The 13,445-nt window shown below is 34.1% G+C and overlaps 5 protein-coding genes across 5 annotated transcripts; 4 read left to right on the forward strand and 1 right to left on the reverse strand.

Moving 5' to 3' along the window:
- Positions 1–3,265: 3,265 nt before the first annotated feature.
- EIN_327430 (hypothetical protein) lies at positions 3,266–4,061 on the forward strand (the record flags this gene model as incomplete). Its single annotated transcript, XM_004185394.1, has 2 exons — positions 3,266–3,394; positions 3,438–4,061. The coding sequence occupies 2 exons, from the start codon at positions 3,266–3,268 to the stop codon at positions 4,059–4,061; spliced, it is 753 nt and encodes a 250-aa protein (XP_004185442.1).
- A 1,416-nt stretch (positions 4,062–5,477) lies between these two features.
- EIN_327440 (hypothetical protein) lies at positions 5,478–8,920 on the forward strand (the record flags this gene model as incomplete). Its single annotated transcript, XM_004185395.1, has 2 exons — positions 5,478–7,753; positions 7,873–8,920. 2 exons carry the CDS (start codon positions 5,478–5,480, stop codon positions 8,918–8,920), a joined length of 3,324 nt encoding a protein of 1,107 aa, XP_004185443.1.
- Positions 8,921–9,168: 248 nt separating this feature from the next.
- On the forward strand, positions 9,169–10,169 carry EIN_327450 (serine/threonine protein phosphatase PP1-2, putative; the record flags this gene model as incomplete). Its single annotated transcript, XM_004185396.1, has 2 exons — positions 9,169–9,273; positions 9,297–10,169. 2 exons carry the CDS (start codon positions 9,169–9,171, stop codon positions 10,167–10,169), a joined length of 978 nt encoding a protein of 325 aa, XP_004185444.1.
- Positions 10,170–11,427: 1,258 nt separating this feature from the next.
- On the forward strand, positions 11,428–12,478 carry EIN_327460 (hypothetical protein; the record flags this gene model as incomplete). Its single annotated transcript, XM_004185397.1, has 2 exons — positions 11,428–11,719; positions 11,811–12,478. 2 exons carry the CDS (start codon positions 11,428–11,430, stop codon positions 12,476–12,478), a joined length of 960 nt encoding a protein of 319 aa, XP_004185445.1.
- A 75-nt stretch (positions 12,479–12,553) lies between these two features.
- On the reverse strand, positions 12,554–13,271 carry EIN_327470 (hypothetical protein; the record flags this gene model as incomplete). Its single annotated transcript, XM_004185398.1, has 2 exons — positions 12,554–12,695; positions 12,769–13,271. 2 exons carry the CDS (start codon positions 13,269–13,271, stop codon positions 12,554–12,556), a joined length of 645 nt encoding a protein of 214 aa, XP_004185446.1.
- Positions 13,272–13,445: the final 174 nt, after the last annotated feature.

Consider the following 13,445-nt stretch of genomic DNA (forward strand, 5'->3'; position numbering starts at 1 on the left):
GAAAAAAGTGTCTGGAAGGCCAACCTTGTTTTCTCGATTTGAAAAGGATACAATTGTCGAATTTATCCATCGTCGTGATGAATCAAAAAACCCTGCAACATACAACGACATAGTATTGTTTTTAATCAACGAGCTTGGTAGGGAAGACGTGGACGTGGACGTGAAGATGCTGTACAATTTTGTCAGATCCGAAACTAGAATTCAAACCGTGATGGGTGTATCATTGGAATCACAGAGAGTAGATGTCGACTACAACAAAATAAACGCCTATTTTGATTTACTAGAAAAGGAAATTACTGGTGTATTGACAGCTTTTATTTTTAACTGCGACGAGTCTGGTTTTCAGGTTTGGGCTGACAAAATGGACCAAACTGTAATAATAATGAACCGTGGAGTGGATAAAGTTGAGGTTCCAGTCGAACGTACAGGTGGAAGGACTACCATGATGGGAGCAGTGTGTATGGACGGTACACCATTGAAGCCGTTATTTTTGATTCCAACAAAATCTATCGAAAAGGAACTTCTTGAAAATGGTGTAACTATCAACAGAGCACATCTCCATTACACCAATAAATCTTTCATGAACGGTTATTTATTTATGAGACGGTTACTTCTTGTGTTTATTCCATTAATCAAAACTAAGAGAGAGGTATACAAGTATTGGGGAAAGGCAGTTTTGATAATGGATGGGTATGATCCCATTTAAAAAATGATGCTATTTCGTTGCTCAGTAAAAACAATGTGCGTGTCATGTTGATGCCTTCACATGTTTCACATCTTGTGCAAGTATTGGATGTGGGCTTGTTTGGAAACCAAAAAAGACTCTGTGTCGCAGAGAAGTCTTTTATGAATGACGCTTATTCGTCTTTGTCTGTATCTGTGGTACAAATTTTGTCAATAATAAATTCTTGGGAAAAAGCAACAACAAAAAATACAATCTCAGCATTTGTCTCATGTGGATTAATTCCAATTTTGTTAGACAACCTCCAAATTGTTTGCGAAGTAGTAAAAAAATCTTGTACCAAAATTGATCACTTTTTTACTCAAGAAGAAATTGAAGAGTGTGTAAATAGTCTACCAACGGGACTATCCGATACAATGAAAAGAAAAAAGGCGTTAAAAACACTTAGAAGCAAAGCAAGAAGTTATGACAATTCATTACTAAAATCAAAACATGGCCTTGTTTTATACAAAAGAGAAAGAATACCATTGAGTGTATTGAACCAAACAACAATGTCAATTATATAATTTCGCTAACAGATGTATTTATCAATTTAATTTTTATTTAACGAGTTTTTTATTACATGAATTGTTAATTAAAATTGCTTTTTTGATGAAACATATTATTTTATTTGGTAAGTATATGTTATTTAGTTAAACTTGTTAATTTAAAAACAACTGTATTATATTATATATTAAAAAACAATAAAATAATTTAATGTATCATATATTTTAATAAATGATAAAAACAAGGGTTTTAAACAAACTGTTTGAAATTCAATAATCAAACCTTCTTGTTAATTGTAAGTGTTTGTTTTTGAGATATAACCTCAAGTGACCTTTAGAATGTTTGAATTTGGTTATAGGCTTCACCACAATGACAATTACATTGGCTACAAATAATTATGTTTTTATAGATTGACACCATCAAAATGGTTGATTGAAGCAACACCTTTATACTCTATACTCTCCGAATGACTTGGTCAAGCTAACTTGTATGATTACGAACCCTTTTATCCTTTTCATAGAGCCAATGTTTGTACTCGCCATTTAATTACACTCTTCTCGAGAGCGTCGTTTTGGCGAGGTCTTTGAAAATGATAAAAATGAAAAATTTATGGGTTAAGAAAACTGTAAAATAAATGATGTTTGATTTTTAGTTGTTTTTAATTTTGAAAAAAATACAAAAAAAAACGAAAGAAAAAAAAATATGAAAAAAATAAATAGATTTTTGGTAAATGTTTTTGAATTGTGTAGAAGAATTGTATCTCATGTTAGAAGATTCTGGACCGGACAACGTTTAACAAGCGGACAACGTTTTCCCACTGACTATAGTGAATATTTTTAGTTATAAATATAGTACAGTCATTATTCGATATAAGGGAATACCAGGTACCAATGTTATTCGATATAAGGGAAAAAATGAGGAATTATATATTTAACAAAAAAATACCTCGGTTTGTTTTTTGTCACAAAAATTATTTTTTTTTGATTATAATTTTTTTTCCTGACCAAAATAAACACTTTGCCTATATCTTGAAAACAATTGGCAATTATTTTTATCTTAAATAAATAATTAATTTCATAATAAATCAAAAAACAAAGACAAATATATTAACACAGTTAACATAATAAATAAAACTTTTGTATCTAACTTTGTTTCGACTTAAAAACTTTTAATAAATCTGTTAAATCATTAAGTTTTAATGCAATCCAAATGTGTTAATATAAGAACATCATTGATGTTACGAGACAAAATAAAAAATATTGAATTAATTGATCCTTATCAAAATTCACAGAAAGTAATCAAAGTTGTCGGACAGCATCTGAAAATAGTAATTTCTCCAAAGCAAGTTTATCATTTGCGTTCAATTTCTAAATAAACATTGATAATTTTTATCCTCGTATAAACGAATAAGAAACCACAGAACCTGGAACTTGAGGAAGCAATGATCAATTGGTTTCATTAAGTTCGTAAAGAGGGAATACCAATTGATTATTATATGTTGTCAAGGAAAGTATACTTTTTGAAAGAATGCAAATACATTCATTGTATTATTTCAAAATAAAATTTACTTGTTTATCTATTTTTATTATAATTATTGTATTTTGTTTATTATAATTAAAAATGTTCTATTAAAAATATAATAAAACATAGTTTTTATATTATTTTAATTAACTTTTTAACTTAGTGACAAATTAATCCAATTATTACCATTTTTGGGTTTTTAAATTGAAATAACCAACAAAAAGCAAACACATAAATTTCTTTTTTTTAATTTTTTTTTCTATTATTCGATATAAGGGCTTCCTCTTATTTTTCTCCCTTATATCGAATAAATCCTTATATCGAATAGCCCTTATATCGAATATTGACTGTATCATAGGATTTTGAATTTCAATCGATTACAAGTTTTGAGACATCTTCGACTTCGTTGAGAGAATTTAAGAAAAAATAATATGAATATCACTCTTTTTTTTAATTCGCTTATTTATTAGTTTACAGACCAAAAAGAACCAAACTACTATTTTGAACGAAATATAAATGGAAGTGCTTCAGCTTAAATACCCAACTTATATTTCAACGGAAAATAAAGTTCAAGCTGGTGGTCACGATGACTGTATTAAAATAAGTGGTGCTTTTATTGAAAAGATTATTCCGGTCTACGTCCGTGTTTGTTACAACGTATGACTATCAAACCCTTACTCACAAATAGGAAATTGAATTTTATGAAGAGAACAAAGATGTTAAAGAGTTAAAAGGGTTGATACCAACATACTCAAAACATTATTTAGTGGATGGGAAGAATGCTATTCAGATTGAGAACATAACTTTTAATTACATACACCCATGTGTGTTAGACATCAAAATTTGTGGGCAGTCGTGGTGTGATGACACAACAGCTGAGCGTCTTCCCGGCCGTCAAAAACTAGATTTAAAAACGACGACTCGCACGTTGAATATGCGGTTCTCAGGAATGAAATTATTTGATGGGCACAAAACGTTGAGTGTCGACAATTTGATCTATCGTGTGTTTAATGATCGAGAATCTCTCTGCGAACTAATTCGCCCATTTTTCGATAATATCGGCGAACACAAGGAAACGATAAAATCGCGTTACATTGATCAAATTGTGAAGATCGCAGAGGGAATTAAGACAATGAAGTACTCCTTTTACTCGAGTTCCCTTCTCTTTGTCTACGACTGGAATACAGAAAAGGCGGACTGTCGATGGATCGATTTTTCTCATTATTACAACAACACTAAAAATGTTACTAAATACGACGACGGTGTTCAGAAAGGGATGTCTAACATGATCGATATCATTAAGTCACTTTGAGCTATATTAATTCTTTTCTTAATATAATTTACTATAAAAATATAGTTTTATACTCCCCATAATTCGTATTTTGATAAAAGAATTGAAATTATTAAAAATATATAATTAATGAATAAAATGTATTTTCTTGAGAAAATAGTTAACATGATGACTTATCCAATGTTAGACTCTGAATATGATTGAGGATAACTTTGTGTCTGATTTTTTGTTATAAACAATAAAACATTTTAAATAACATTTTGTTAATTTTTTAGTTGATTTGCTATAAATAAAAATTTTAACTAAAGTGACTTCCCCAAGGTGTGCAAGTTAAAATTATTAGTCTTTTATACAGGGAAAGGGAGTGCAAGACTAAATTTTAGTTGAAAAACATTTTATTAAAAAATGTTATTCGTTTCCAAATTGTTTCAAAAAACACACAACCCTTTAATACTTGAATTAATAAACTACAAAAAGCAAATTAAATTATAAAAATTGGGTAATGGTTTGTCTATGTGTTTAATGTAAAAACTGTTTTGTTTCAAGAACGTGAATAAATGTCGATGTCTCTTGTGTTAGCGTAATTCAAGGCGACAAGAAGAAGTATGATAAACATTATGTTTTTCTCTGTGCCATTTTATAGCAAACAATAACAAATAGTCTGTTTAAAAGGTGCAGTTCATTGTTACAAATCGATGTGTACTGTTGTCCAGAACTGGTCCTTCGATAATTTCCATTGGGTCGCTTTCCCGAAATTGTTGCTTAATTAATTGTATTCGAAGTGTGAAAGTTAAAAATTGCAACGTCACAAGGTGTGCAAGTTAAAGTATAATTTAGTAATAACTTCGAAATTATAATTAATAATTAAACTAAAAATAATCTTTTTTTTTCAAAATTTCAAAAAATTAATGATTCTATTTTTTTAATAAAAAAATTATAAATGAACTATACCTTAACTTGCACACCCTTAAACTAACTTGCACACCTTGGGAAGTCACTTTATTTGCAAATTAATTGAAAAATGAATTTTCGTCGTTTTTGTTTCTGAAATTTTGGAATTTAAAAGCTAAAGTGAATGTTCATGAGTTTAAATACAAAAAATTCAAAATATCAAAATCGTTCAATTGAAAAGGATAATTAACTGTTCAAAAAGACCAAAATTTCAAATTGAAAATGAGCAAAATTTTTACTGTGGTTATACTCTTTTTACCACAAAAATAATTCAAAAAATATGAACAAAAGAATTTTTGTATTAAAAATTCCCGAAAATATACCAATAAACCAGCCAAAAACATTATTACATTATTGAATGTTTACTTGATAGGCAAGGAAGAGAGTGACAGGCACAAAAAAATACGAAATATTGCTGATTGTACTTTTCAAAAATCTGCTCCTGATTAATATGATGAACTTAAAACCTCTCATTAACTCATACCAATGGTCCTATTCTTCATTTTATTATTAACAATAGTACATGCGCAAGATGATTACTGTGACTTCAATTGCTTTATAGAAGGTCTTTCCTTCACTGTTGATATGGAAGGTAAAATGTCTACGATGGGATATAATATCCCAAATATCACATTCAATGGGATGGAAGTTAACACCATCAGTGGTTCTGTTGATGACCCTGCGAAGCCTTCCAAGTTCACTGCGCACGTTTCCTTACACACTTTATATGGGAAAGGTCCAATAGTTAAAGAAAGTAAGAATAAGGAAATTGGGTACATGTCACTTAGTTTGAAAGATTGTTCTTTGACGTTCACGTTGGGGTTTGAGACATACAATTATATGGGGTACAACCTTGTCAAGGGAGTCATCCCGTCTATATCCATAGACTTAAATGTATGGTCTGCTAAGATAGATTTGAAGTGTACGGACTGTTCTGTGGGGGACTCTATAGTATTAGGGTTGGGGGACTTCTTCATAGCTATTGTTAAGAACTTCTTGCAGTTGATTGTCAACTCGAACATCGATAAGATCAACAATCTCTTGAAGACTCAATTGGACGCATTCTTTATCAACGTGAATACCAACTACATTGAAAAGTATATCAATAACACTCACCCCTTAGACATCCCATTCACTTTAAAAGAGAACGAATTGGTTAATATAACAAAGAACTCAATGTTCGACATGTTATCATGGGCAACTACGGAACTATTAGGTGGAAATACATCACTCGGCATTAACAATTTAATTAATAGATTTACTAAAGAGACGGGGTCTCTTGTAGCAGGTGGAAAGGAAGAGGACACATTCCCTTTGTTAACAGACAAAATCATATCTGCGTTAAACATGTCTGGATTGTATATCCCTGACATCAATGGGACTATAGACTTCGCTCTGACATTTTTGAATGTCTCGGGGTTGAACACGTGGAATAACTTGAACTTTTTCGAACCGCTCAGAGACGTACAAGTGAATATCTCAAACGCGGCAAATGAAACATCAAGTGGTTCTTCAAACAGTTCAGAAAGTGTAGAAAACGTCAGTGAAGGTAATATGTGTTCTGAAGAAAAGAAGTGCGACTACCAAATGAAGTTAGCTTCGGGCTTACAAGACTTAGAAATCTCCATGACGTTCTCTATTAATGCGACTGCGGAGTCGCCGAGTGTGAGCACTGGCGGTAAAAAGTTGCACGAAGAGGCCAATTTTTATTTAAAAGTGTCAAAGAACTATATGGAAGGAAGACTGCAAGTTGCGATGCAACAAGGCAAATTCAATAATTATAGCAATTCGATGTGTATGAATGGAAACTGCTGGTTGGCCTTGTTAGAAGAAGGCACGGGGGTACCCATCTTCATATTCAACACGAGTCTTGATGTGATAAAATTGACAGCCGCCTCGGCGTATTTAGAAGATGGCATTCAACAAATCATTAACTCGATTGTGGAGGTCTTTCTCTATAACTATAAAGAAGCCATTCCAGCTCTTATTAATGGGTTGGTCAATGAATTGGCGACAAACTACACAAATCAAGAAATTGAAAAGGTTGTTGGGACTGATTGCAAGACCATTGAAGATGAAATAGTGTTGGGGTATAAGCCCAGTGTTGTTGTATTGTGTTTGATTGTAGCTTGTGTGTTGAGTGCGATGTTCTGTGGCATTGCGTTGATGGTGTTAGTGAAGAAAAGAAGATCACAACACAGCGCTGAAGTCAAAATGAAGACTGAAAAGGTCCAAGCAGAGTTAAACACTGTAGCACAAGAATCGTACACAGATTCCTTTTCAACAGACACTTCAGAGGACAAAGTCGACTTGATTAAGCACAAAACGAAGAAAAGTATATGGAAGAAAATGTTACATTTCCCTGGATGGTTCTTTTCTCAATTTTCTCGAACAGATCCTGAAGGTTCTAGTCTCTTTTTAGACTCTCGCATTACGATTTTAGTTCGAGTTATAGTCCCAATCATTATCTTCTTTAATATTGGGATCTTTATAACGTCCAATACAGGAATTGGAGCAACTGTACATGCGTACATCTTGTTTGGAGGGAATAATGAAATCCAAATGCCTGTGTCGACATTTGGGTTGGTCGACAGTGTCAGAGATATGTGGACTGCTGGGGTTTACCCTCTCTCTATATTAATTCTTGTGTTTTCTGGGATATGGCCTTACACCAAACTCATTTTCTTGTTATTCAGCTGGTTCACTCCAGCCAGTATATTAAAACCAAGTATTCGTGGAGGTATACTTAGTGTCTTGGATGCGTTTGTTCTGTCTTTTTTGATACGCGATCAATTATTTTAAAATACAATCTTAGTGATTGTTTATGGCAAAAATAACAGTGATAATAGTGTTAAAATAAACTTTGTTTTTAACAACTTAGGTTGGGCAAGTGGTCATTTTTGGACTCGTATGTCATGACTTTAATGATTATGGCCTTTTATTTTGATGTTCCCCTTCCTATTCACCACCCCGAGAATGTCTCTGAGCACATTTCCATTCAACTTTATGTTGATCCTGAGTACGGGTTTACTACACTCTTACTGGGTACTTTAGTCTCATTAGTTCTCTCGCACTTCATGGTGTTCATTCACAACCAAATGATGAGTCACCCTTATGATAACTATGGCTCTAAAGCGAAATTATATCGACCACTGATGATGTATACAACATTCTTTGCTACACGAATAGTTATGATTCTGATGATATTGGGAAGCATCGGACTGATAGTCACAGGCTTTTTCATCAACTCGTTTTCATTTGACTTCTATGGACTTGCGGGGTGGGCACTGGATTTACTCGACTTCTCGCAACATAGAGATTTCTCTGTGATGGACTTGGGCGTCGATTTGCCGTCGGCGTGTAGAGAACCGAACAGTTTTGTTGTCAGATTTATTCAAGTGACTTACTTTATCACTATTGTAGCACTCCCTATGGTGCACTTGATCGTTATGTTATTGTTGTGGATCTTCCCATTCAATAGAAAATTTCAAAATTGGGTCTTCAACACGTGTGAAATTCTGTATGCTTGGTCGTGTATTGATGTCTTCATAATTTCTGTCATTGCAGCAGTGGTGGAGTTATCACAGTTTGCGGAGTTCATGGTCGAGCCCATGTGTGGTGCGCCTATAGGAAAATCAGATATGAGTCTCGATGGCATCATCGCGAAGTTCTTTGGCGAAGAAAAATACATTGAAGGCCATGAAACGTGTTTTGAAGTGAAGGCTGTGTTAACGGATGGATGCTGGTACTTATTTGCTGGTGTTGTGTTATACACTATCACAGCAATTGCTATCACAAAAATATCTAAAAGAGTCTTAAAGGAGAGATTGCCTAGTCAGGATGAGGTGGAAGAGTTTAAGGAAAATAGTAAAGAGAAGATGCAAGACAAGATGCCACTGTTATATGGTGTAGATGAAGATAAATTGTAACTTATGATTACCATTAGTTCTTTATGCAAACTATACTAGTAATAGATTGTATAGTTCTATTAATAAATTATAAATGAACTAGAATTAAACCACTCAAAAACAAATAACAAATATTCTAGATAGAAATACTAATTAGAATACTATTATTTGTAATTAATAAATCAAATTAAATGAATCTACTAGTTATTAACTAGAAATGAATTAATAATGAACTACAAAGGAACAAAGTGAGAACAAAGAAAACTTTAATGTCATCTGCGTTCAAATATAACAGTCTTCTAGACGAATTGATTGGGTACAGGAACTGTACGAAGGGTTTCACACTTCCACTGGACGTTTCTGTTCTCCTGTTTGTTACCCTTTTCTAAGTGACTAGAAAGCATTTGGCACATCTAGTCTAACTCTAATAGAGCGAGTTAAAAGGAATAAAAGAATTACATGTAGAGAAGTCTGTTCCGATGCGATTCACACCTTTTCATTAGAACCGACGGTGTTACGCCTGAACACGCCGATAACAGTTGTGGGCGATTTACACGGACAATTCTATGACTTACTCCGAATCTTTGAAACAGTTCAATACCCGCCAAACACGACGTTTCTGTTCTTAGGGGATTACATCGATCGTGGCCATTATGGCGTCGAGGTGGTTACGCTTCTGTTCTTATTGAAAATGAAATACCCCAAACACGTCTATTTGATTCGCGGAAACCACGAGACGGAATACGTCTCGCTCCTCCACGGCTTTTACTCGGAGTGTCAGAAGTTCAAAGACGAGCAAAGCAAAGTCTTCGACGCGTTTCAAGCCGTTTTCGATTATCTTCCCTTGTGCGCGATTATCAAAGAAAAGGTGTTTTGTGTCCACGGCGGCATCTCCCCGTCGCTCAATTCTCTCGAACAAATCGAACAAACCAAAAAGCCTTTCAAAATCCCAAACAGCGGCTTCCTCTGCGATTTGGTGTGGTCAGACCCTAATGACCTCGACATCAACGGTTGGATGAAAAGTGAACGTGGGATGGGCTGTGTGTATGGACAAGACGTCTGTGATGACTTTTTAATGAAGAACGGCTTCGAGGTGATACTCCGCGCTCATCAAAACGTCGACGGGTACAAGTTCTCCCTTAACAAAAAAGTGGTGACGGTATTTTCGTGCCCAAACTACATGGAGACTTATGAGAACACCGGCGCGGTGATCCGCTTCGACGACAACTTGATGGGACACTTCGTCGTCTTCAAACCAACAAAGAAGTGATTGGATGGTTATTTGAATAGCTTTTTATGTCATTTCTCTAATTATTTCTCATATACTATACTAAAATAGTTTTTTTTTATTAATTAATTAATTAATTATAATCGTAAAGGTATATAGTTATAGATATAGTTAATTTTGTTATAAATATGGTATTTGTCTTTATAATACAATACTATTATATTTATAATATATTTATAATATAATAAGTTAGACAAATGAAATTAAAGAAAAAGTTTGAATTATGAACCAATAGAAGAGAGTAATCTCTATGGTACTATATTTTTTATAATAATTTTACTATATATAATCAATGGAACGATATAAGAGGAAACAGCGAAATGAAAGAACCCAGGAGGGTATAATCGATAGTAACGCAACGATAAAACGAATCAGATCAATTGAAAAGGGAAACAATTAGGCCTTGATAGTTTTCTTAAGGGTGACCTTCAAGTTTCTCATTCTTCCGGTTCCTTGTGTTCTTCTTCTAAGTGCTTTGTACCCCCAGTTATATCTTCTCATTTGTGGGTCAGGATAGCCACAGGACGCACATCTCTGTTTTTGTAAATGCCATGCTCTGTTGCCACATCTCTTGCACAAAATATGGGTTTTGTTGTGGCGGGTTCCTCTGCAGCTTGTTCCCTTAGTCATGCCTGTGACGTTCTTAGTTCACAGGGTTTTCATTTTAGGTTATTTATTACTCAGTTCTTGGTGGTGACTTTGTGTTTTTCAATTGTAATAATGTTATTGGTTTTATAATGGACGTTTTATGAATAAGTGTGGAATTAACAGTAAATAATAATTATACTATAAAACAATTATATATTTGTTAAATCGAAAATAGTAATGATTATAGTTTGCTGTATAAGAAAAATAGAATAATAATAATATTATTTATTGTAATATTATAATATTATAAAATAATATAAAAATCATTTAATAATTTTCCAACTCACTAACTCAACCAAAACTTTTTAAGGCAAAAACATCAAATTTCGAGAAATATTTTTGTAGTTTTATCTTTTTTTAGCAAATTATTTCAAAATGAAGAATAGTACATTGCATAGTAAAAATAATAGTATTGATAGAAACAAGAAAAGACATCCTCAAAGTAATGGCGAATGAAAAGAAGTCAAAGGGAGTTGAATTGAAAGGAAGAAAAGACAAAAAACTGCGGGAAGATGTGGGAGGGAGAAAAAAAACAAAAATACAAAACAAAAATAGGAGATGGCAAGAACTTAAAACCCAGTAAAGAAAGAAAATGGGAGCGATTCTGAGTTTGTTCCAAGGAGGAGAAAAGGGCGAGAAAATTATTATCGACTTTGACCATGTACAACCGACAGCAGAAGAACAAGACCTGTACACAAAGGTCGAGGAATGCCTTAAAAAGTCTGCGAACATCTTAACGCAGATCACCGCATATAAAGGATGTGAAGAACTGATCAGGAAAGCTATCTCACAAGTCTCGCAAGAGAATGAAGAAGAGTGTTGGAAGGCTTTAATCCCACGCGTCGACACACTTCATACCTTCTTCGAATTCTCAAACGAACTGAGTTTGTTTTGTCCCCCATTTTTGAGTGATTTCAAGATACCTTAAAGTTATTTTCACCGATATTTTCATCGTAATTGCACAATAATTCGTAGAGGAAAAATTCATTCAAATACTCCAAGTCTTGTCAAAGGAAGAGGCTAAAGCATCTCTTCAGAAATACCAAGCACTCTCAAAACAAGTCGGGTTGGTCTTGGACTTTGTCCTTCAATTCGATAACAAGAAGTTGGGGAACTCTTCTATACAGAACGACTTCTCGTATTACCGACGTACTTTGAATCGTATGAAAAGTGTGAAGAAGGACTACGAGATCACCATTAAAGACGAGACGGCAAACAAAATGTCCATGTTCTTCGCTTACTCATCTCCTATGATGAAGGTGTTGACAGACGCTGTCAACGATTTCACTAAAAACGCCGACGATTTGGTCAAGGGGAATATCTCTGGCATACTCTGCACTTTGGCAAATGTCTGTAACGACATGGTGACTGCTGGAACATTCGAGAATACTCTGACCAATTTGTTCTGTTTGAGAGTCATGACGGGAAGTATCATCTTGAACGACATCATCTCAACCCTTGGAAGTTTCCACAAGAAAACACCAATCCACGTCAAGGAGTGCATCATGCAATTAAAGAACTACGGACAAGAAGATGACGAGGTCGCGGACAACACAAAAAGCTTGCTCGACACACTCAGATTCACCTCGAAGCACATCCAAGACCAAGACACTCCGGGTTATATCAAAGCCCTCCTGATTTAACTCGTTTATTTATCAAGTTACTGTTTGCTTGAATTCGATGTGTTTCTTGTCGTCGAACACGACCGCTAATAAACACTAACTTAAACACACTTTGCATAATGGACAGATGTCGTGCTCATGCGTCCATGAGTCGACGCACTCGCCGTGGAAATAATGCCCGCACGGAAGAAGCTTGACGGGTTGTTTTGATAAGAACGGTTGCATACATATGGGGCACCTTTTTGTCAATGTTATAGACTTATTCATTCATACTATTAACATAACTAATAACTCAAAAATACGACACAAACTCTTTGTAATGGAATTTTGGAACGGAATTGAATGGAATTAATGGGAAGGAGAAAGAAAACACACAGGTTTCTTCGTCATCGTCATTAAGCGCGAATTCGTTGAAAAGCGAGAACATCTCGGTGTTCTTCATTGCAGAGGTGAGGAAGCACCACAAGTCGAAAATGGACATGAAAATCATCACCGACTTGAGAAGATACACATTGTTGAGACCAAAGGTCAAAATTGTGATCATGATGGAGAGGTAGAGATGTGTGATCTTCTCCACTAAGTCGAACACAACGCATATTCGCATCGATGGAAGACAGACTAGGACTGTGACGAAGAGAATGAGTGACTTACAGAATGACCAGAAGAATATCATTAACGTCTGCGGAGATGTCATCACGGGGATCTCGAGGACAACCACCGACATCACTATGATCGCTTGAATAGTCCGGAACACAACATTGGATATAATGGAAACACTCGCCTGAATTGTAGTGTCTATATACCATATGGACATGTGTTTATTATGATTTTTTAGTCAAAATTCTCGCTCTTATCTTCTTTGATTCTGACAAAGATTGTTGTCATTTTTATTTTTAATTATTATTAATTATAATTTATTTTATTATATTATATGGTTATTTGTTTCTATTTTCGAACCTATTAATTAATAACAGTTTTATTTCTTGTA

The sequence above is a fragment of the Entamoeba invadens genome (assembly GCF_000330505.1).
Source record: "Entamoeba invadens IP1 unplaced genomic scaffold scaff_1105074725601, whole genome shotgun sequence".
NCBI lineage: Eukaryota > Evosea > Mastigamoebida > Endamoebidae > Entamoeba > Entamoeba invadens.